Below are 25150 nucleotides of genomic sequence, written 5' to 3' on the forward strand. Positions count from 1 at the left end.
AAATAATGTAAAGAAAACAAGTTCATATTCATAAAGTTTTAAGAGTTCAGAAATAATCAATATTTGGTGGAATAAACCTGTTTTTTAATCACAGTTTTCATGCATCTTGGCATCATGTTCTCCTCCACCTGTCTTACACACTGCTTTTGGATAACTTTATGCCTTTACTCCTGGTGCAACAATTCAATAAGTTTAGTTTGGTCTGATGGCTTGTGATCATCCATCTTCCTCTTGATTATATTCCAGAGGTTTTCAATTTGCAAAATAATTTTTAAGTGGCCTCTTATTTTTTTCCAGAGCTGTAAATACACTTATAACACCCAAACCACTATGTGGTGTACCAGAGCAACCACTGAGCTACATCCTAGCAACAACACGTGCATCCAGGCAATTGAAACAAAATTGTGAGGCAGATTTCTGATACTTTCTGCAACTTTCTGGATTTACCACCTCTGGGTTCTGTAGCTGTTGCTGTATTTAGTGCTAAAACAAATATGTTTTATTTTAAGGTACCGCGACATTAGCTAGTCCTGAGGGCAGCTGAATCCCTGACTCCTAAACAAGCCCCGGCTGGAAGCCGAGAGTGATCTTCTCACATTGTCCAAGAGAGAGAAGAGCATGAAACACTACACCAGAGCTAAAGCCACGCCAGGCTACTGTGCTTTAGCACTGACATTACAGCTAAACTAGAAATGACATCACCACAACCAGCCTTCAGAGAGCAAAGACATACAGTATATGGACAAATGTAATGTTTATTCTATATACTTTTGCTGGAGTAAGTAAGTCTCTACGGCCAAGGAAGGATTTTTTTTCTATTTGATTTTGTACTTTGGAGTACTCCACATCAACCACCTAGCAGCCAACCAATTAGCAAGATCAAAGCAACAGTGAAAGACCAAACAAAACTAGCACCTACCTATCAGCCCCATTGCAGCCACATGGGAGACCATAGCAACTGCCTAGCAACCACTAATCAACTGCCTAGCAACCATTAAGCAACAGCTTAGCAACCACTAAACAACTCCCTAGCAATCCATTAGCAACGCCACAAAAACCACCTGTGACCATATCCAAGTAGAAACAAACATTGCAACAAAACCCTGGAATTGATTTTTACTTTCTGCAACTGTATTTTTATTCCACCTCAGAATAGAAACACACTGGTAATGCCCAGACAACCACATGGGACACCAGAGCAACCACTTGGTTGCACCCTAACAACCACCTCTCCCCCAACAACCATAGGAATTGCCTACTCTAGAAAAAACGTAGCAACTTCATATCAAACAGCCTAGAAACACCATAGTAACCACTTAGGCTTATTTATTAGAAGGGTGTTCACAAATATTTGCACACATTTGGGTATATAGTGTATAATTACTGTATAAATTAATTATAATAACTTGGTCTTGGTTACTGGTAACCATTCATGAAAACAACAGGCAACTATCAGGTTGGAAATTTTATCGCAAATTTTAATGACAAGATGTTTTAGAAGAAATAAACAACATATAAACACAGTGTTTGTAAACAAATCTGTGATGGTAAACAGTCTCAGCACTCAGTAGCTCATTACACACTCACTCATGCTAAACATGCATGTAAAACCCACCAGGATCTCAAGGCCTGTTTGTGATTGTTCTGGACTAAAGTGCTCAATTTGCAGCAGATCTCAGTTTTCTTCAACTTGCTTTTTAAAGGGGACATAGTATACCTAATTTTACCCAAGTTAGAACAGGTCTATAAACAAACATGTTCATAGAGTTATTTAGACAAAATCACTCTCAGAGACAAATTACCAGCTCTATTCTTGCCAGTTTCAGTCCATTTAAAAAAATGAGACGTTTAAGGGCTAGGCCACTTTTATGCAAATACGCTGTTGCTGGCCACGCCCCATTAAGCATGCCCCATTAAGCACGCCCCATTAAGCACGCAACATTAAGCATTTAGCACTTGTTAGTGTTAGCTTGTGCTAAATGACAAAACACAAACAAGCTAGTGTATGTTTAGCATGGACACTAGGTACAGATCCCTCCCTCAGACAAAGTCTCCTGGCTAATTCTGCATTCTGTGTACTCTGAGGAACCCTTTCAGCTGATTCACAGAAAAAAGTCCCAAGTGCAAACTTACACAAAAAGTGAATTTTACATGATATGTCCCCTTTAAATGTGCCAAAATCAAACTCTAAAACTATTTAAGTGCATCGAAAACAACAGATTCAAGTGTTTTACACCAAAACGATGTGATAAAACTGAGAGCAGCAAAAAATAAAAGCAGTAGCGATGAACATGTACGCTGTTCTCTGACTGTGCTTCAGAATCAGTGCATTGTTTGTTTAATTCAGAGTCAGTGTTTGAATCGAGGCTCTACCTGCTCTATTCTCTGCGCTGTACAGCTGTGCTAAAATCAGACTGAGCAAACAGAGCTCAGTTATCATGGCTGCAGACCAAACAAATGAGCATCAAGTTCATCAAAAAAGAGGATTCTGATTGGTTCTTCTTCTCGGTTTGAGCAGAATATAAAGAACTTGTTGTTCTTCCTCTCCACCAAAAGGAGGTTTAGGATTGGTTCTTTATCCTCTTGTATCCCGCCCCTAGCTAAAATGGCTAAAATCTGATTGGTTGTGCTGAGGGGCTGAAGTCAATAAGCATTTACACTTAAGAACATGGGTTCTTAATTTACTTGCTGGACCGTAAGTCTGACGCAGCAGAACAGTTTAAATGTATAATGCATTAAAGCTTTGATTAAAGCTAAACCTCCTATATTCCAACACTTTCAAAACTGCATTTGTTTTTTTGTTTTTGTGAAAACGCCTTTTTTATACATTCGACAAGCATTTTTCCACCCATAGAAATCCAATGCAGTGTTACTACACACCTAAACATGCAAACTCCATTTACCCTTTCACATTCAGCTATGCTTTCATCAAACTCATCAACCTGTGTGTGTTAGAGAACCCACATTCTACATTCCTTCATTCACTTTTATATTTGTAGATTTAAATATTTATATCAGCTTTTAAGTTCCACATTAACCCGCCATCTAGAACCACTTGGATGGATTTGTACCAAAATATTTAGCTTGTTTGTACAGTTATTATCTACTTTTCAGCTCTGTTAATCATATAGGACACTTTGTAGTTGTATAATAATAACAGACTGTAGTTCTGTATCTGTTTCTCTGTATACTTCATTATTCTCCTCCTTTTACCCTGTACTTCAATACTCAGAAAACCACCACTGGATAGAAAACCACCACAGAGCAGCTATTATTATTATTATTATTATTATTTGGGTGATTTTATAAGAAGCAACTCCTGTTCTGCCTTTAGCACTGCTAACTTTTCACTGCTTTCTGTAATTACTACACTATTAACACAGTACACAGTGGGGATGCCAAGAGGTCCAATTGTCTAAATCGCTGCCACTATGATCAAGAGATCACTGGTTTGAATCCCGGTCATGCAGCTTGCCATCAGCTGCCGGAGCCCTGAGAGAGCACAATTGGCCTTGCTCTTTCTCTCTTTTTCTACTTAAGTGTGGAGCTTAAGAACAACTTCAACTTTTCCTCAAGTCACTTTTTTTGATAGAGTTTTTGTATTTTTACTCAAGTCTGGATCTCCAGTACTTTATACTTATCTGGTGGGCAGTGGTGTCCTAAAGCAGTGGTTTTTAAATTGTGGTACGGGTACCACTGGTGTTACTCGAAGCATCAACAAAAAAATATATGCTTGAATTCAATTATTAAGAACTTAAATCTAAAAAGTTTCCACCTGTAGTTTTCCTAACATTTTAATAGTAAGTGTTTAGTGCTCTACCTGTTAGAACCTTTATATAAGCTGCACTTCAGTCCTTCACTCTCAGAGCTACAGTTTATCATCTTTTAACCTGATATTGGTGGCTGTTGATGTGTGTAATAGTGCACATTTTCGAAACGCTGGGCTTCTTTGTGTGGAGTGCGCCTTTGCCCCCTTTGTCCTGTGTGGGCATACATACACTGATTACATCAGTAAAATACAGAGACGCCCTTATTCACTTTGATGTAGACATCCTTAGTAGTGTCCTTAATATTGTCACTTAATGCACCTTACAATCCAGTGCACCTTATAGTCCAAAAAAAAACGGCAACTAGAAACAACAAATAATCAATCAAACAACTTAACATACTAACTTACAGACTGCAAAAGTGGGCGAGCTCCACACGACACGTGAAGAACAACTGATATGTATGTGTATAAGATGTAAAAGATCTGTACGTATATATGTGTGGTATCCTGTGAAATGGCTTGTAGCAACTTTTTGTTTTAGTTTGGTCATTGGTGGTACATGGTCTAAAAACCATCATTATTGGATGACCAACAGACTCAGAGCTTCTGTCTGTGACTTTACTTTACTTTACTTCTACAAGTTGGAGTGCATAATAGAGTGGAGGACAGTGAGTGATTAAACACGGTGTTTAAAAACTCCAGCAGCACTGCTGCTGTATCTGATCCACTTACTGTTCCAGCACAACACACACTAACACCTCATACACCACCACCATGCTAATCACTGCTAATCACTGCAGTGCTGAGAATAATAAAGACCTACCACCCGAACAATTGAAGAACAGGATGAAAGGAGGATGATAGTAATAAACTATATAGAGAAACGGAAACAAGACTACAGTGTTGAGTGTAGGTATGTGAGCTGAAACACCAGACACCACTGTGAGGAGGAACAGAGGCTGAAGCTCCACCGTTCTCTACATTCTCCAGCTGACCCTGTGAGCAGGAACGCCTCCAGATTGGAGGGTGAAGTTCCGAGGCAGGGAGCTGCTCCCGGTGTACCTGATACCGATCGTTAGAGGCTGGGCTGGTCTGAACGGAGGCCCGTATACAATCAGCTTCTCCGGGTCTGGAACGGAAGGTCTGGCAGGCAGGGTGATGGACAGCGTGGGGGGCGTGGCCCGTGGAGGAGGGATGGGGTCATTAGACACCCGTCGTTTCCATTCCAGCGGGGGTTCAGGCAGGGACTTCCTGTGAGCGGCGGAGTGGACGCTGGAGGAGATGGCCTCCTGGACGCTCTGAGGACCAAAAGCTTCTTCCACCAGACCCAAGGGGCTTCGGGCTGCTGCCTCCCAAGGGCTGAGGGGCTTCTGAAAAGGCTCCACCCAGGACAAGTGTCTCTCCAGGGGGCTACGGGTGGGATAAATGCCTGGACTGGACAGTGGGGACAGGGTGGACATGGAGGACAGTCTCCGGGGCAGAGACATGGAGCGGCTCCGGCTGTAGACCTGAGAAATCGAGGTGGAAAAAAATTGAAACAGGGATCAGAACTTCTGATTCGAATTCTTTTGGAAATGATTCACAAATCAGTGATTCATGATTCTGTTATTTTAGAGATATGATTTACAACAATAATGAATCACAGTTAGTTCCACACAGTACTGATTCATAACAGTCAGAAGTTAGTGATTTAAGAGTCAGTGATTCATGATTCTGTTATTTTAGTACCATCATTCACATCAATAATGAGTCAGTTAGTTCCACACAGTACGGATTCATAACAGCAGTGGAAGAACCTTTAATTAAAAGAAGAGGAATCATTTAAGCATCCAAATGATTCAAATTGAATCATGAGTCGTATCACGGTTCAATACAAAACCTTTATTATTTTTTCTAAAGATAATCCCTTAGTTGAAGAAGTGCACACTCTCAGCAAGGGTCATATGTAGTACTGTCTTTCACAACAGTAATAAAACACATCAGTTCTGATTAAAACTGTTATGTTATTATAGGTTCTATAATAAAAAAATTAATAAAATGTTAAGCTTAAAAATGTGCAAAAATATTGCTCGCAGAAAACCTGTCTTCTGGGTTTGGGACACGGTGCCGCAGTTCAGTCCACTAAAACTCTAAAATTTCTATTATTAAAAAGTTAATGTTGATGTTAATGTTTCCGCTGCATATATGCTGATTGTAAATGAATGTATTTTAGTAGAATGTAAATATATTAAAGAAGTTTAGTTGGACTGGAGTTTGTCTGGAGTCTTCATCTTCATACTAGACTACATACATCTGCTATGTTCTTGCTGGAGTGTGTGAGTGAGTGTGTGTGTGTGTGGGGTGGGGGGACTACCTGATCACAGTACAAACCAATAGGGAGTCAGAATGGTATATGTTTATACTTCTCTACATCCAATCACAATCAGATTCACTCTATCTGGATGGAGAGATTTTTCTGGATAGGGGTTTTATTGAATAATAAGAAGCCTGAAAATGTAATATGAGTAACGACACTATTTTTAAATGTAAGGAGTAGGAAGTTCAGATAATTTTGTAAAAATGTAAAGATTATAACTCCAGTAAAATATAGATAACCAACATTTCTGCTTAAGTAAAGGAATGCACTTCTGCATTCACCTAATTCATTCAGCAGTGTGCAGTCATGCTCTGTTATAATGGGGGAGATTTGAAGTGTCCAGCCTCTCCATAAACCGGCTCTGATACTGTTTAGGTTTTGCTTCCATCCTGTGGCGACTCTGTGTAACTGAGTTCATCTCAAACCCCCCCCCCCTCTGAGATCCACATACAATGATGAGCTCTATTCACTTCACTGTAATTATCTGTTATCTGTACTTATCTGTACTGGAGCATTTTATTTTACATTTTTACACAATTATCTGAACTTATTTATAAAATTATAAAATGATAAAACCCCTATCCAGATAAATCTCTCCATCCAGATAGAGTGAATGTGATTGTGATTGGATGTAGAGAACATAAACTTATATATATATAATATATACTAATATATATAATTCCAACTCCCTATTGGTTTATACTGTAATCCATCATACCTGCACACGTCACGTAACTAATAACTTCGGTCTGTCATCAGTTATCAGCGAGTAATCCAGCTCAGAAAAACAGTTAGCATCTCAGCTTAACCAGATGCTGTGTCTGTTAGCTTTGCGTTTTTAATTCACCTGTTAGTAATTGCAGTAACACCGCTCCAGCCCAGAGGAGGCTGGCTGACGTGTCTGCATCTCTCGTTTTAAACTCAAAGCCCTCTGAAGGGTTTGTTATTGCAATTTACGATGTTTCATGATATTCTGAAGAAGCAGCGAGCCACTACTGAAAATATATATGTAGTAGAAATGCAGTATTATGTTATGTTGGTTTTCTGGTGTTGTAGACCCCTGTGTTTATAATGCAGAATCAGTGAGTGATGATATAAGCCAGTATTAAAGACTACAGCTGATATCACACTCTAAACATAACCCAAACAGAAGCAGCATCACTCCACCAGCAGGGGGCGTCTGAGGGGCTGTCAGCACTTACCTATTTGTAAAGGCACTCGGCTGGTGGGCAGGTGTGGGGCTGATCAGGTTGCTGAGCGGGAGCGGTGAGGAACAGGGACAGAGATAGACGGGTGGGATGCTATGTTTAGAAAGGGGTGGGCTCTGTTGCAGTGGAAGACCAAGCGCCGGTCCGTTCAGCAGCAGCAGCAGAAACACAGGGTGACCCAGACAGAGCTCTGGACATGAGCTGGATTTGTGTATATTTAACCCAATGATCTTACAAATGCACTAAAAAATACACTGAACATATCAAACTACTGAGACAATTTAATAAAAAAATGCATTAAAGAGACTTTATCAGGGAATCTCCTTAATGTAATTGAAAAAAAATATGTAAATACTATGTGATATTCTTAAATTTTAAACTAAAGACGGAAAAGTCATACCCATTCAGCCTACAGCAGTTATAGCTCCTCCCACTCAAGCCTACAGCAGTTTAGCCGCACCCATCCATAGTTGAGTAGTTTAGCCCCACCCATCCAGCCTACCACAACATTCATCATACCTCAGTTTAGCCCCTCCCATTTAGCCTACAGCAGTTTAGCCAATTAAGTTTAACGAAACGCACTAAGACTCTCAGTTTTATCCCCTCCCATTTAAAATTGAGTGATTTAGCCCCACCCATTCGTCCTACCTCAGTTTAGCCCCACCCATTCAGCTTACCGGAATTTAATGTCTAAACATGGCTTATTAATGTTTTTAGCTTAATCTGTAGAACTGTTGGTCAATCTAATTTTAGACTTCCACCCAGACAACATGCTCATGTGGGGCTCACAGGGGTGCAATACGGGCTAGGTGGGTTGCAGGGGGGGCTCTGGGTGGGATTGTATATGTGTATACCCTGATCATCACTAACATCAATATATGGGGCCAGTGTGGAACCTGTGGAGAGAACCATGCAGGCTCCACATGAGCATGAAGTATGGTTCAGGATTGGGCCTAGTGTTGAACTAAGCAGAATTTTGAGTGGAAATTTTTACACTGAAAGAACAGTGTAGTCCGGCTGTGGGCCTGCAGGTGTGTATGAGTGTGTGTGTGTGTGTGTGTGTGTGTGTCTGGCGGTGGGCCTGCAGGTGCTGCAGAAAGTGAGTGAGATAAAAAGCAGAATAGAAGAAAAGAGGCGGAGCTGAGAGAGATGTTTAATAGGAAAAGAGAAAGTTCAGGAGGTGCAGTCAGAAAAGACCAGGCCCAACTGAGGAGGCGTGTTTACACTCACATACTGGACCATAGCTCAGACCCCGGGGACCCCCTGTGTATAACAGCCCTGTCTGCACAGCAGAACACTAAACAACAGTAGATAAAAGACTACAGACTAAAAAACACAGGACACGAGAAAACAGACTTAAGTGACCTACCCAAGCTCCGCCCACAAATTCCTTCTTCAATAGCAAGTGTTTATAGCAACAGACTAGCAGTAAGATTCTTTATAACTTAAATATTTCAGTATAATAGAAAACATTCTTAAACAATAAAGCAGCATCTCTGTTAAGAATCTGGATCAGAACATACATTATAATAATTATTTAGTATTGATCACAGAATTAATTCCTAAATTTCAAGCTTTACAGAAGATTGAAAAAAACTCTCTCTCTCTTTCTCTCTCTCTTTCTCTCTCTCTCTCTCTCTCTCTCTCTCTCTCTATATATATATATATATATATATATATATACAGCTCTGGAGAAAATTAAGAGACCACTTCGGTTTCTGAATCAGTTTCTCAGATTTTGCTATTTGTAGGCAACAAAAAATTCAATATTTGGTGGAATAACCCTGTTTTTTAATCACAGTTTTCATGCATCTTGGCATGTTCTCCTCCACCAGTCTTACACACTGCTTTTGGATAACTTTATGCCTTTACTCCTGGTGCAAAAATTCAAGCAGTTCATTCAAACATTTAAGTGAATGTCTTTTAAACTCTTTTTTTCCTAGGTAATTTTTTGTCTATTATGGATAAATGTTCTGAAATTTACTGATTGAAAAAAGTAACAAATTAGTGATATTTTCTATTTGATGTCATTATTTTAAATATTGGTATTAAGAAAAATAACAAAAAGGTATTTCGTTAATATTTTGTTAATTAGTTAATGTGCTACTGAATTATACCAATAATTCTGCATAATCAGCTTTTATTTACATCAATAATATACATAATATACAATAAAAATGGTTTATTTTCTATTTTTATACAAAGTCTGTGTTATCTCCAATAAACACCCCTGTTGAATCTTCTACAAATATTAAGCATTATCACTTTATAATTAAGTTGAACAGGATTAATAGTGTTCTGTAAAACATCTGCTATAAAAGAAAGCATTTCTAGGTGGAGCATCAACCAGGTGAGCGAGTCTGAATCAGGAGTAACAGTCTGCCATGCAGCAACAGTAACCCCTCAGTCTGCACTCACAGTCTAATGGCAGCTCTATCTCTGCACTAAACTTATGACCAAAGACCAAACTTCTAAAGCTTTGAAAGCCAAACACTATATTTTTTGCTTTGATCTGCTTTGAGCTGTTCTGCCACCAATCCTTTTTTAGCCCAGGAAAAGGGTCGACACGGATCCTCCCAACATTCCTCCCTGTCTCCCCGAGGTGCACTCCAACATGTTTCACATATAAATATAACTATTCTGTATTTATGGGGCACAACTAGAAGATGTAATTAAGGCATCATGATAATTAATGATCTAAAGTGTCTTGTTTTCCTGAGATCACTGGGAAATCTACAAGTATCTCTGTAAATCTGACATAAAAACAATGCTAATAATTCCAAAATTTCATAATCTTTTTTAAAAAATAGACTTCTCTTTTTCACTTTAGCTTTTCTTATCTCTTCCTAACTCAACGTAGCATTCACAATGTTCAAATTTCAAACTGCATGACAACTCTGATGCAATACAATACCTGCAAGCTCATTTAGTGATGCATTTTGTTGTGCATTCTCAACATATAAAGCGCTCTGAGATATCCAGTCTTTCTGTACACACACTCATTCTGAGCTACATTCTGACTCGATCAATAAATCTGTTTAATGCTGCATTAACACCGGTTTCCACTGCTTGCCGCCAATGGCAGCCTTTTTTGCAGAGAACTTAGGCCTGGGGGCTACTGGCGGGGCATTTCTCGAGACAGTTTCACTACCCAGTGGGAAAGAGGAAGAGGAGGAAGAAGAAGGAGCATTTCCAGCAGTGTTCCCATGTGAGGGCTGTGTGGCAGGAGCAGCCTCAGGTGGAGCAGGTTGACGGAAAAAGGGATATGGAACACTCACCGGTCCGCCAGGTTTGGCAGGAGCACCTTGTTTAAGTGACTGGGTACTTCCAGAAGATGGGACTGGGGAAGGGGACATGGTAGGGGATGGGAAACGACCAGAAACGGTGGGTTGGAGATGGCTAGGGGTGTGGGAAGGGGTTCGCCTAGACTCTGGAGGGGGCACAGGAGAGGTTTTGGGACTTGGACCCTTCACCTCTGGGGTGGAGTTATAGGTGAAGAGTGAGGTGTCTAGCTGGTACGGCTGGTGTTTCATGACATCCACAACACTGAGATGTTTGGGTGCTGCCTTGGGTTTCCCTTGGTTTTCTTTGGACTTTGCATTAGGGCTACTTGAAGGAGGGGGCTGCTTCTGTGCTGCAAGAGGGTAGAAAGGGGACACAATGGGATTGTAGGACACTGGAGGAGGGGCCCGGATGTTTGGGGAATACTTCCAAGTGCTTGGCATGGAGAGTGTAGGTGAAGGGGGCCTGTCTCTGTTGGCCTGCACAGTCTCAGCATCAACCACAAACTTCTCCATACGGGACTGTCGCCTGGCAAAGAGTTCTGCACCTTTTCCCTTAAAGGCTGGCCCATCAGAGAGCCCTGTTTCTGAGGCATGCCCCCTTGGAGAAGCTGGTGGAGCCTTGGATGCATGGAGGTAGGAGCTCCCTCGTTGGGGTGGACAGGAAGACACAGAATTAGCATCAACTTGTGATGTAGTCCGTGGGCCCTTTGACTGCGAGGGAGTTGCGTGGGGTGTGGTTGGGGTCTTGATACTCACGGATGTCTGCTGTGGTTCTGAAGGCCAGGTGGGCTGATATGAAGCTGAAGGGTTTGATGGCACCCACCCAGCCATATGCTGCTGTGGCACTGGCTGAGTTGGTGATGGCGTCCAGGGTTTGGTGGCCGGCTGAGGTTGCTGAGCAGGGGCATGACTTGATGCTGCTTGAAGGGGACTGTGAGAGGCATGGCCCTCTGAAGACCATGGTGGGCAGGCTGGGTTGATGGCAGGCTTTGGAAGGACAGGTGGAGGTTTCTTTTGCCTGACTGATGGAGCTTGCATGAAATTGCAGGCCTCTGCACCAAGACTAAGATAGTCTTCCTCTGGAGGAACGTCTCTGCTTTTATTTGACCCTCTCTTTTTTGCCTCTGGCAGAATTCCAGATTTAATCGCTGGTACTGCAATGCGTTCATCACGAGAGGCAATGACGTCACCCGTGGGAGACCACACCTGCGGGCTTGTGTTTACTGGGACAGGAACTTTGAAGATGTTGTCAGGTTTTTTGGGTATTGGGCTTGGGACATTTTTGACAGGAGAATAGGTTGTTGGGGACTGATTTAGACCACCAAGGAATGGTTTGGCGGTTCTGTTGGACACAAGGGATTTGGACACGGAAGACATCTGGTAGGGATCTACACCATTTATCCCAGTGTTTAAAGGCTGGGACATCTGTTGCTGATATTGCTGTTGCTGATATTGCTGTAGCTGATATTGCTGTTCCTGATACTGTAGTTGTTGCTTGGCCTGTACTTCTTGCTGTCCTGGGGCGCTTTCTTGCCGAATAAAGGCAGGAACTGGAGGTGCAGGAGTCTCAGTTTCCAAAAATGCTTCCACAGGTATGCCCTTCTGCCTCATCTCCTCATGCTGTGCAGTAATTTCGTCAATCCTTTGGCGCCTCTGGGCGAACATCATAACTCCTTTTCCTTTTGTCTGTGGAAGTTGCTCCATTTTGTCACAGTTATAACTTGCAGATAGTCCTTGATCTTGTGTACTGTACTCGTAGTAGAAGTTCAAAGCACTTTGACCCTGCACATGAAAGCTGTAATCTTCGTCAAATTCAGAATCACTGGTTGCTTGTAGAGAACATCTAAAGTCCTGGCCTGCACTGTCCTCTTCAAATCCGTACTCGTCTTCAAAACCGTCGTCTGTTGGCTTTCCTGTACCGTAGCTCACTAGGGTGAATTTCCTGGCTCTTTGCCGGCGCTTCTTGAACATCAACACTCCCCTGCTTTTGGGGTTGGGTGCGGCTGTCAATAGCTGAGCGATGCGTTTACACTTGGACTTGGCCTCCTTCAGATGCCTCTCGGTCTGCCCCTCACTTCGTCTTAGGCCTAAGGTTGGTGTTGATGTGGAGTGAACAAGAGAACAATTGGAAATTATTAAAGACATGTTGGATTTCACTTATTACATACCATGCAAACCATACCAACAAGACCTTTTAAATACTTTGCTACACTTTTACATACATGCATTGCTTTCCATTTCATCCTTAATATTAAACTTTAAGTTGCACTGTTGCACTGTTGCACTGTGCATTGCTAGAGCTGGAATAATCGGCCATACTCAGGGACTCAGGGAGATTACTTAATGTAGATGGACTGAAATAAATAGTTCTTTAACTCTTAAAAAATCTTCTATTATTTAAACTTGTTAGGTGATGCAACGGAAGTTCATCAGACAGAAATCTGACCACTACTGGAAAAAAATAGAATAAGCATATGGTCAGGGGATGATGTCACTGTGGCTCTCTGGAGCAGCTGATTCTATCAAAGCATGCCACATTTGTTAGGCACAGTTTAAGGGACCTCAAAATAACCCAGGACCCCTTATACACTTTTAGGTGGGCACTTGCTGCATCTGCCAATGCCTTCTAGCCGACTTGAACTTGACTTGAGCAGGGCAGGAGGATTGGACACCTGCAACCTTTTTTAGGAGCGCAAACATTACAAGGTGCCACAAAATCCTTAGGCGAGAGGGGGTCTCTGCACTTACAGCAGCAGCGCTAACCTTGGATGGGGTGGAAGGGTGGGGAACGGAGATAGACAGCAAGTGAGAGCAAGCGAGAGCAATTGAGAGTGACTGAGAGTGAGTGAGAGCTAGGGACTGAGGCATACTCTTCGCAAATGGGTCCAGGGCTTCAAGCCGAGAAAGATCAGATGACAAACCATCATAGACACATGCTGGTGTCTGTCAAACCTCTGCAGGCAACTAACTGTTGGACACAGGCCGACGTTGGCTGCTCTTAAATGCTGGCTTTGCTTTGCCTCATCTGAACCCAAATCTAATTTTCAGGAGCTAAAAGGCTCAAAGCTTTGGACGTCCTCAATTGTTCTCAAATAAATGCTGACCCACCTCCTCCTCCTTCTTGAGCTTTCATCAAACAAATGCTTTTAGAATTCCAGAGCAGAAGTGACTGCAAACGATCCTACGAGTCCTACCTCATGTAAACTTCCCAGGGGCTCATAGGGGATTTGTTCATATAGTGCCCAGCAGCTTAATGGGGCACATACGCCAGTCGAGTGCAAATGCAATGCCTAATAAAGCCTCTGCTCGAGTGCTGAAGTGCTGAAGGTGGGCGTAAGGAGCATACTTCTTCTCAGCCTCTTCAAACTGGCTTTGGCAAGCCATAACTAACAAACAAGCTGCAGAGAAGCAACCAGACAACCAAGGGTTTCTTTCACAGTGTTTTAAATTCACTAAAAGTCTGGAGAAATCTCCTGAAGTTGAACTCCTTCAACTTCTTAGAGCCTCAAACCTCAACAAATCCCAACCAAATCAATTGGATTCCTTCATAAACTTCAACGGTTGGAGCTCTTAATAAAACATCTCGAGCAGACATAGTGAGATAGAGAGGGCAAGAGAGGCAGGGTCGTAGAGAGAGAGAGAAAAAAAGAGAGAAAGAGAGACAGACAGTTGGACTTACATGTGTGTCTTGCCCGCTGTCTGCTGGCTCTGGTGGTCTCGGTGAGGAAAGCAGCGCCCCACTGCTCTGCCTGCTCAGCACTCTGGGCTTGAATTCCATCAGAGACATACGATGCGGGAGGTGCTGCCTCAATCCCTCCTCCTCCTTCTCCTCCTTCTCCTGCTGCTCTTCCCTCCTTCCCTTCATCTTCTGATTCCGCAGATTCCAAACTGTTCTGAGCCAAATGCTTCCTGAGCTGTGGTGGGGTACCAGCTGAGGAAGAGCCTGAATCAGAAGGCTGGTGATCTTCTTGATGGTGGGCACTGCACTCTGAGACAGAACCTGGGCTGCCTCCAGAGTTGCTTCCAGAGTCCTGCTCCTCAGCAGAGCTGTCAATCTGTTTCCCAGATCTGAGCAACTCCTGGCGTTCGTCCTCCTGGGAGTAGTCTGAGGAAGAGGGCTCAGGGTTGTATTGCTCTGGGGGATCCTCAGGATGGCCGTCAAGTTCGGGGTCCAGAGCCTGGAACAATGACTCCTGATTGTCCTGTAGCTCTGTATCACTCTCAGATTCCCTATAGTGGTCCTCATCCTGGGAGCAGTATGGTCCTTCAGGGTCATACTCAGGGTCTTCAGAACCTGACCAAGCCTTAGAGTCATCTAGGGAGCTGGATCTGTCAGGGTCATCTGTGATAGGGTCCATTTACACTGTATGAGATGTAGTCTGATCTGAATGGAGATAAATGGAATGTTAACAAACCTTGCTAAAAAAAGTGATTTCACAATAGAAGCAGAACTGGGTGGTTGTTATGGTGCTGCTAGCTGGTTGCTAGGCAGCAGTGACTATACTGTACTCTAAAGCTATGGAAAAAATTAAGAGACCACTTCAGTTTCTCTTATTTTGCTATTTATAGGCATATGTTTGAGTAAAATGAACACTGTTGTTTTATTCTAAATAACCAAGGGTGTTCCATGATGTTGTTATACGCTAACCAGTTACTATAGTGGTGCAGGTGGTTGCTAGATTAAAGCTATGATGTTCAAAATGAATGCTAGGCTATGGCCTCCTACATGATTGTGTGTCAGTTGCTAGGTGGTTGCTATGATTTCCCACATGGTTACAATGCTATTCCAAACGGTTCCTATGGTTTTTAGGTTTTCACTTCTTCCAGCAGGGTGCTACACAGTTGCTAAGCAGTTGCTATAATGACTGATTGTTAGGCAGTGGCTATGCTCTTCTTGCCATGCTGTTATAAAACAGTTGCTGTGGTGACCCAGATGGCTGATAGGGAGTTTCTATGCAGTTGGAAATGGATGCAAGGCTATGTGCTGTCCTACATGGTTACTGGTCTGTTGCTAGGTGGTTGCTATGCTGTTCCTTACAGTTGCTCTGCTGTTCTATGTGGCTTCTAGGCAGTTGCTACGGAGTTGCTATGGTGCCCCAGGTGGTGATGTTGCCATGCTAAGCAAGAGATGGTTGCTATGCTGTTTAAAATTGATGCTTGTTTATTCCTTGCTCTTATAAATGGTTGCTATGCTGTTTGACATGGTTACTTATTAGTGGTTGCTGTGGTATTCTAGGTGGCTGCTAAGTTAATAGATATTAGCTGTGCAGTTACGTATGGCTGATATGCTGACTTGAAGCAGTTGCTATGATGTCTAGATGGTTGCTAGGTGGCTATCAGATGGTAAGCAGGGTGTATACCATCCTTAAAAGACATACAGGTTCTAATATGTTAAAGCAGATGGAGGGAAACTCCACCAAATACTTTGAAATTCTGTTTAACAGACCCAAAATTAAGAACTAGCGGTCCTAACTAAACATGCTGCTTATTTAGGTAAATATCATACGGCTCAGGATAAAGTTCTAAAGTGAAAGAGACAGGAACCAGAACCCACAAACACACCCAGTCCAAAAACACGCAGAACATCTCCGGCCTTTCCGAGACATTAAACAGCAAAGCCCAACGTCTCTCACAGCAAATGAGGGCTGTGTACAAACCCTAATATAGACACAGCACACAGCTCAGCTAGAGACCCAGTACAGCAGTTACCTCTCACTTCACTGTTCTGAGAGACTTCAGATAAAATAATACATAAAAAATGCAAAATGCATCAAAATCTCAATAAAAACAGTGTATTTATAAACCTATTAGACAATTTTTAAATATAATTTTATTTCTATTTTTTTTTCTTCATTTTCTCCATATTTTTTTACAAGGCCAATTATCCAACCCACTCATTAGTGGTGATGCCCCAACACCAGGAGGATGAAGACTAGCACATGCGTCTCTGATACATGTGAAGTCAGACTCCGCCTCTTTCTGAACTGCATTGCCGAGTAGCATCACAGCGCTAACGCTCAGAGGAAAGCGCAGCGACTCGGGATCAGCCTCGTGCTGATCAACATCACCCTAGGAGTGATGAGTGGAAAGAGCGCCATCTACCCACTCAGAGAGAGAGAGCAAGGACAATTGTGCTCCCCTGGGGCTCCGGTAGCTAATGGCAAGCTGCATGAACAGGATTCGAACCAAACCGAATTCTAATTTTGTAACTGGTTATACTCACTGTATGAATATTTATTGGTTATTCAATCTTATAATTGTATTACTGCCATAATCATCCGATTATTTCAAATGACCTAAAATAGAACCTTGCAGGAGTAAAAATGAAAACTAAAAACTTTTACCAAATAATCTGTGTCTGGCCTAAATTTTCTGTGAAAACCCCACACACATACCCCACAGGTCAGTGCAGCACACAACACCTTATATTTTATTTTTTATTTTTGCCATTCTAAGCTAGAATAATTGATGTGCTTCGGATCATTGTCCTGCTGCAGAACCCAAGTACACCTGAGGTTGAGGTCACAAACTGAAAGCCGGATATTCTCCTTCAGGATTGTCTGGTAAACAGCAGAATTCATGATTCCATCAATTACAGCAAGTTATCCGGGTCCTAAAGTAGCAAAGCAGCCCCAGTTCATAATACCACCACCACCATGTTTTACATTCAGTATGATGTTCATTTTCTGAAATTGTGTCAGTTTTATATAAGATGTAACAGGACATATTTGGTTGGAGATCGTCAAGATTCTTTTGGCAAATATGAAATTGGTTGTTGTGTTCTTTATGGTCAGCAGTGTTTTTTTTATCTTGGAATTCTTTAATGAAGACTATTTTCACCCAGTCTCTTTCTTATTGTTGAATTATTAAATTATTGACCTTTACTGAGACAAAGGAGACGTGAAATTTTTAAAATGCTGTTCTGGGTTTTTCTTTGTAAGTGACCTCCTGGATGAGTTGTTCATGCCCTTTTGGAGTAATGTGGATCGGCCGGACACTCCTGAGAAGGTTCACCAGTGTTCCATGTTTTTTCCATTTGTGAATAATAATAGCTCTCACTGTGGTTCTTTGGAGTCCCAAAGCTTTAGAAATTACTTAATAATCTTTTCTAGACTGATAGATGATCAATGACTCAATGTTTTCTCATCTGTTTTAAATTTCTTCAGATCGGGACTTAATGTGTTGCTTTTTGAGATCTTTTATCTGCTTCATGTTGTCAGACAGGTTCTATTTAAGTAAATTCTTGATTCTACAGGTCGAAATTGAACTCTTTTTTTTTTTTTTAAAAAGTGTGATTAATCACAGGTAATTTATAGGGGGGAGACACTTTTTCACAAAGGGCTAGATTGGTTTGGATAGATTCCTGTACATTTATAAATTAAATTTTCATTTAAGAAGTGATTTTTGGATGTATTCAGGTTAAATCTGTCTGATATTAAAGTTTGTTTGATAATCTGAAAAATGTAAGTATGACAAAAAATAAAGAAATCACTGTAAAATACAAACAAACGGTTAATGAACGGTTGCTTTACTTCTGGACTGGTCCTGCTGGTTCTGTATCTGCAGAAGCGTGAACTCCAGCTGACCCATTCTCAGAGCTCACAGAACTGAGTGTTCTTCTAAAGTTCAGTCCTGAAATAACTGGATTTTTGGGACGTTTAGCAAAATAAAAAGTGTCATAAATTCAGAGGAGGTCCAGAGCCGGGTTGAGGAGGGATGGGTTTATTCCTGAGGCTGAGCCGGGGGCCGGGGGCCGGGAGCCGAGGTCGGCGCTGTGGAGCGGACGGTTCCCTGCTCTCTCTAGATGGAATGGTATTCAGTGTTTGGTTCTGAACAGTAAACCAGCGTTCCAAACAAAACAGAGGGGCGGCTGTTTTCCACCCCGACCAGGATGCATTGCCATTTAAGTCCCCCCCCGGGCAGCAGTGCAGGATACAGGGGAGAGGGCAGGGAGGAATGAGGAGATATACAGCAGGAGAATCCCTGAGGAGACAGCACTCGGCTGCTCTGATTGGGTGCTGGTGAATGTGCTGAGTTCTCTTCAGTAATAATTATTTAATTAAAATATACATATAAATACAGTGCCCTAACTCCCCCCATGAATTAACTGTGATTAACTACATTTTTTTAGAAAGCTGAGTTCAATTTCACTCTTCACACCCAGGCCTGATTACTGCCAGACCTGTAGAATCAGGAAATCACTTAAATAGAACCTGTCTGACAACATGAAGCAGATAAAATATCTCAAAAAGCAGCACATTATACCACAATCTGAAGAAATTCAAACACAGATAAGAAGAAAACTAAGTCATTGATCATTTATCAGTCTGGAAAAGACAACAAAGTCATTTCTAAAGCTTTGGGACTCCAAAGGAGACAAAAAAAATGAACTTTTTGAAAGGTGTGTGTCCCTTTAAATCTGACTTAAACACATATTTTCAGAAGAAAAACTTCATATTAAACGTAAAGCATGGTGGTGGTAGTGTGTGTGATGGTCTGGGGCTGCTGGATAACTTGCTGTAACTGATGGAAGCAGGAATTCTGCTGTTTACCAGACAATCCTAAAGGAGAATATCGGCCATCAGTTTGTGACCTCAAGCTCAGGTTTACTTGGGTACTGCAGCAGGACAATGACCCAAAGCACACAAACAAGTTAATCTCTGAATGGTTTAAAAAAAAACAAAAAACTAAATGAAGGTTTTGGAGTGGCCTAGCTAATGTCTGATTGAGATGCTGTGGATGATTTTTAAACAGGACGTTCATGCTGGAAAATCCTCCAATGTGTCTGAATTAAAACAATTCTGTAAAGAAGAGTGGAACTAAATTCCTCCACAGAGATATGAATGATACATTAACAGTTATCTGTAAAACTTGATTTGAGTTGTTGCTGCCAAAAGTGACACAACCAGGTTATTAGATTTACAGGGTAAATCCTTTTTCACACAGGGCCAGATTGTTTCAGATAGATTTCTTCCCATATCAGCTCATGTAGTGCAGTAAGTGAACTTTTTATTACTGCTTGTGCAGAAGTGCTATAGTAACATTCATAACATTCATTCATGCTCACAAAAATCTATAAATAAAGTGTTTAAAAAAGAGAAAGGTAATGTTTATGGAGAGAATAGTCTTTTTTTTTATTTAGTCACTATAAAAGAGCCAAAAACTATTTAACTGTATTATATTATATCTCTCTCTCTCTCTTTCTCTCTCTCTTTCTCTTACACACAGACACACACACACACACACACAGTCTATTTTTTGTGAATGCAGTGTGTTTTAATGCCCTCTAGTGCTGAAAATCAGATCTCCCCACAAGACTCCTAAACCACCTGCTGTATTCTACTAGTAATATATTTGATCTTATTTATTTTCTACATTGTAGATTAATATTAAAGACATGAAAACAATTAACAGTAACAAGTAAACAGTAAAAAAGTATTTGTTCTCCACCTGACCCAATCCCCTGATCTAAACCTGATGAACTGAGATGGTGATTTGAGGCGATTTGGGATGAAGAAAAGCAGGAACTATTGTTCAGCACCTCCAGGAACTCCTTCCTTCAAGACGCTGAGAAAACTAATCCAGGTGACTCTCCCTCATGAAGACACTGAGATTAAAATACCAAGAGTGAGCAGATCTGTCCTCAATGATAAATGTGATACTTAGAAGAATCTAAAGTGTAAAACATATTCTGGTTTGTTTACAGAATAATTCTGCATGTGTTCCTGTATAGCTTAAATTTAGCCTTCAATATTAGATTTAAAATGTAAAAAAAATCATAAAAATCATAAAAATCACAAAAAAAAAGAAAACACACACACATATATATATATATATATATATATATATATATATATATATATATATATATATATATATATATATATATATATATATATATATATATATATATATATATATATATAGCAAAAATGTAATTATTAGATATACTAGTAACACCCAGCAAGATACATGGGGTACCACAGCTACCACTTGTAAACAAGCACCTGAAACACCATGGCAACCATCTGGGATACCAAAGTACCAAAGCCCTACAACCACTTAGCAACATTACAGCAAACAACTCAGTCAACCTGGGATCTCACAGCAAGCAGCTAGCAACACCATAGAAACCACATGGGATACCACATCAACCACATAACAACAGCCCATAGCAAGAAGTGGGAACCACTTAAGTTTCACATCCTTGTGTAACATTTCTATTTATGTGTAAACTCTCTTGATGACTGATCTCTTGATGTGCCCTTTACTAGAGTGTATGATTTCTACTGATTTCTACTCCACAAGTAAAGCTTGTATTAATAGGGGATTATAAAATGTGGAAGTCATAAGTGACTTTTTCATCCTGAGCAAACTTTATCTAGTACAGGAAAGAACATAAAAGATCAGTGGATATTGAATGAAGAGCTGGTAAATACCTACAAATACCTGGGTGTCCTTCTTGACAGCATCCATCCAAACAGCCATCCATTCAATCCACCCATCCATCCATCCATCCATCCATCCATCCATCAACAGCAACTTGTCAGTGAAGACCCTAATCCAACTTTCACCCAACAACAAGAGGGTAAATAATGCTCCACTAGTGAAATCCCATTAATCTGAATAAACACATAAAAACCCACAAAAAACATACAACCCTATTAACCCTAAACTAAGACTAATGGTGGCCGCAGATCATGAAGAAGACGAAGAGCCTCTGAGACAGAACACACTGTGGTTTTTATTGTGCAGCGCTCTTCCTGGATGAGTCAGGCCTAGAAGTTACAGACAGTTTATAGGTGTTGGCAATCAGCCAGTCAATTTATCTTCCAACCCAGAGAGTCAATTAACAGCTAATAAAACCCAGCCGGGGCTGAATCACAGGCTCAGGGGTTTATATACGAGGCTAAAAGCTGAGATTAGTGTTTATAGACTGGAACAGCAGAACGTTAAGCTTCTCTGAACCCGTCTCAGTTTGATTCACTCGTAAAAAAAAACGAATGTCTTCCTTTAAAGGGAAATTTTTCAATGACTCTTCTCAGAAAAAAACTATCGTAATCCAGGTTCACAAAGCAAAAATACACCCAGAATAACATCTACCATATTGACTCTCAAAAGGGAAGCCATTGCAGTTCTAGTGCCTTATCTGACTGGAAACAGTGTGACATCGCCCAGAAATCAGTTTTTAAACTTATTCTACTGTATTATCGTAAGAAGGCGGGGCTACACTGCCGTCGTTCTATCAGCTAGCTAATTAACCATACTATTATTGATAATGTGGTATAGATAGATAGATAGATAGATAGATAGATAGATAGATAGATAGATAGATAGATAGATAGATGGACTTATGTTGTAGTAAAACATTATAAAAAAGTTCTTACTTTTGAAGAATGGTATTCCTCCGTTCTCCCACAGCGTTCCGAGATCCAGAAATTTTAACAGTTTGTCCGAACACCCTTCACACTGGGCGACACGGGGCATAATTTACCCTAATAAATCACTTTTTACACCGTTATCCAGCTCAAAGTAGCTCCACACCTCCTTGCTAGAATCCGGAGAGCCCTGACATTAAAAACAAGGCATTCATAACCTAAAAAGTGCACAGGAAGCTTATTTAAAAAACACTGTTTACATACGCATAGACTCTGCATAGCCTGCCTCCTGGTGCCGACTGCTACGCTATGTGGAGTCTATGTATATATGTCTATGACATGTATTAAGTTATTAATGGCTCTTTATACATGTCAGGGCTCTTCGGATTCTAGCAAGGAGGTGTGGAGCTACTTTGAGCTGGATAACGGTGGAAAAAGTAATTTATCATGGCAAATTATGCCCTGGGTCATCCAGTCTGAAGGGTGTTTGGACAAACTGTTAAGATTTCTGGATCTCAGAACGCTGTGGGAGAACAGACGTGTGCTATTCATCAAAGCTAAGTACTTTTTATCATGTTTTACCACAACAAAAGTCCATTTTACACCAGAGTTCTCCTTTAATAATCCTGGTTCTTAGTTCTATAACAGTTTCCTAGTAAGGCAGTGCGTTTCTGTGTCCAGCAAGTGACCCTCACGTCCAGCTGGCTGACCTGTGTGAAACCTGTCACAGGATTAAAGCTTTTCCATCACAGATTACCTCACCATCAGTGTTCTCGCTGCTCTGCAGGGAAGAAGAAGCAGCACTTAAAGAGCTGCAGAGCAATAGATGGAGGAGGTTGAGCTGTGATATTAAACTGCCTGCATATGAACACTATTTTCTACATTATATTTTAGAATTGTTAAAAATAATACATACGTTAGATAGATAATACATTAATATTTCCTGAAGGGGGTTGGTTCAGGTGGTGTTGATAGATGGCAGCTTAAGTTTCCCAGGTGGTTAAACTGTGGTGTACCTAAGTCAATACAAGGTGTTTGCTATGATACAGTATCAGAGGTGGTTACTATGGTGTCTAAAATGACTGCAATGGTATTCAGCAGCTGCTATGTGGTGCTGTATAGTGGTTACTAGAACGTTGCTAGGTACAGTACTTGATCCACCATGGTTGTTATGATGTTGTCAAGTGGTTGCTGTGGTACTCCAAGTGCTTGATTGAGCATTACTAGTAGTATTACCCTCAGACCAAACAATCTGGAGTGGGAACAGTGCGGGTGTTATGATAAATTTCACTTAACAACATTTTTATATGTATTAAATCATTATTTATTAACACTGCCACCATCAGGATCCCACCTTGAGCTAAACATCAGCATCCTGCAATCACAACTGTGGTACATCCATCTGTTCTTGGGTTGCCAGATATTCAACACCAGAATCAATATTCAACACCAGAATCAATATTCACATATCAAACTGTTCCTTCTCCTTCCTATTTTTGATACCAATGCTAATGATCAATGCTAAGTGGACATTCATTAATATTGAGACACTTTATAAACAGCTAGCTTTGAAATCAGATTATACTCAAGTTTAATAGAAGCTTACCTGATATCAGATCAGAGCAGATCAGATCAGGTGAGGCTGAAGGTTCTGGAGCTCTGCCGATCTGATGTCCGATGGGTCACACCACCCGCACCTTCCCTGCTCTCATTCCATCCAGCAGAACTTCTCAGAACCCTGAAAGTAAACCCTATAGAGAAACCTCAGCAACAGACAGAAAAGAGCCATCCACACAACACATAGAGCGGGGGAGGACAGGAGACATAGAGAGAATGAGAGAGAGAAAGAGAGAGAGAGAAAGGGGAGGAACTTTGGGTGATGGACCACCGCACTTTCTTTTACAGCACTCCTTTTTCCCCCCAACAAGCAAAGGTGGAGGAATGTCCAGAAAGCACTCTCCTAGATGGCCGATATAAGAGAAATCAGAATTTATAGTTTACTGAAATAAAGGAATTTCAAAACACATTGTTAACTCCTTCTAGAACTTTCTTCTTTCTTACTTCTCTACATTTCTATTACTCTACAGTTTGACAGTACTCAGGTCCTACTGTCCCTCTAGTTATGTAGTCTTAATATTCCCCAGTCCTCACAGTCCTGCCATCCTTCTACCCTAATGTATAACAATGCAACCACAGCAACCACACTCATGGTCTTTTATTGATTTGAGTTGGCGTACAGAATAATGAGCTCAGTGATGTTCGTTTTGGTTGTAATTCAAGGATACTTAGGTTTGGGGACACCCTGAAGACTAATTATGACACATTAGGAGGCCCTGGACCATACCCTGAGAACCATAGACTGAAAATACTGGCTGAGAATATCAGTGTGGAGTCAATTTACATATTTTACTCATGTAAGAATGTATTAGATGACAAAACAAGTTCTTATTCTAAAAATCCATCTCTCAACGAGTTCTAATGATTCAGTTATTCTCAATCCAAGATGAAAATGACAAGCCAGAACCAAAATTTTAGTCTGTGTGTTTGTGTATGAGTGAATTTTGTAATTACAGAGAAACCCCCTACTCCGGTACCGCAGGGCTTTTTAAAGCAAATCCAGCCTTGTTAGGTCAGTTCAGCGTGATACTCCACTGCAGCTCCTGTCCAAATACGGACACTGTACTCCGACTCACTCTGCCGAGGTTAACGAGCTGATCGCTGTCGGTCATCCACATAAACACTGACTCTAACACGCCTGCAACACACACACACACACACACACACACACACACACACACAGATCCTGCAGAAACTAAACCATGCTCTCAAACAGACCCATCCACCTCACAGCATTCTCATCATCTTTACAGACAGACAGACAAACAGACACACAGACAGATAGAGGGGTTTGATTGTAAAGTTAATTATATAAGGAAGACTGGAACACAGTTTAAGAGGCAGACAGACAGGAAGAAAGACTGACAGACACACAGACAGATATGGGGTTTTGACTATACAGGTAATTATTTAATTGAGGGAGAAAAGAAAGACAGAGAAACAGAAGGCAGACAAGTAGGCTGACAGACAGACAGATACACAGGCTGAACTGACCCGTGGGAAATTCTCATCCTGTGTATATGGACAGGCAGAAAGAC

At 41.1% G+C, this 25150-nt stretch overlaps 2 protein-coding genes across 2 annotated transcripts in view; both read right to left on the reverse strand.

The window, feature by feature from the left end:
• The window catches only part of LOC125787693 (uncharacterized), an 87298-nt gene that overhangs the window by 5415 nt on the left and 56733 nt on the right, over positions 1–25150 (reverse strand). The window lies entirely within an intron of this gene.
• Positions 1458–23786, reverse strand: synpo2b (synaptopodin 2b). The gene is made up of 4 exons (XM_007232757.4): positions 23602–23786; positions 14297–15001; positions 10612–12704; positions 1458–5277 (listed from the first exon to the last, which is right to left on the reverse strand). The coding sequence occupies exons 2-4, from the start codon at positions 14973–14975 to the stop codon at positions 4747–4749; spliced, it is 3303 nt and encodes a 1100-aa protein (XP_007232819.3). The 5' UTR covers positions 14976–15001; positions 23602–23786; the 3' UTR covers positions 1458–4746.

This window comes from Astyanax mexicanus, chromosome 25 (genome assembly GCF_023375975.1).
Source record: "Astyanax mexicanus isolate ESR-SI-001 chromosome 25, AstMex3_surface, whole genome shotgun sequence".
In the NCBI taxonomy this organism is placed as follows: domain Eukaryota; kingdom Metazoa; phylum Chordata; class Actinopteri; order Characiformes; family Acestrorhamphidae; genus Astyanax; species Astyanax mexicanus.

Coding starts and splice junctions, on each gene's coding strand:
- synpo2b (XM_007232757.4), bottom strand. CDS start 14,975: ATGGACCCTATCACAGATGACCCTGACAGATCCAGCTCCCTAGATGAC. Junction 12,705..14,296: donor ACAGCGGGCAAGACACACAT/GTAAGTCCAACT, acceptor CACCAACCTTAG/GCCTAAGACGAAGTGAGGGG. Junction 5,278..10,611: donor CTGCCAAACCTGGCGGACCG/GTGAGTGTTCCA, acceptor TCGATTTCTCAG/GTCTACAGCCGGAGCCGCTC.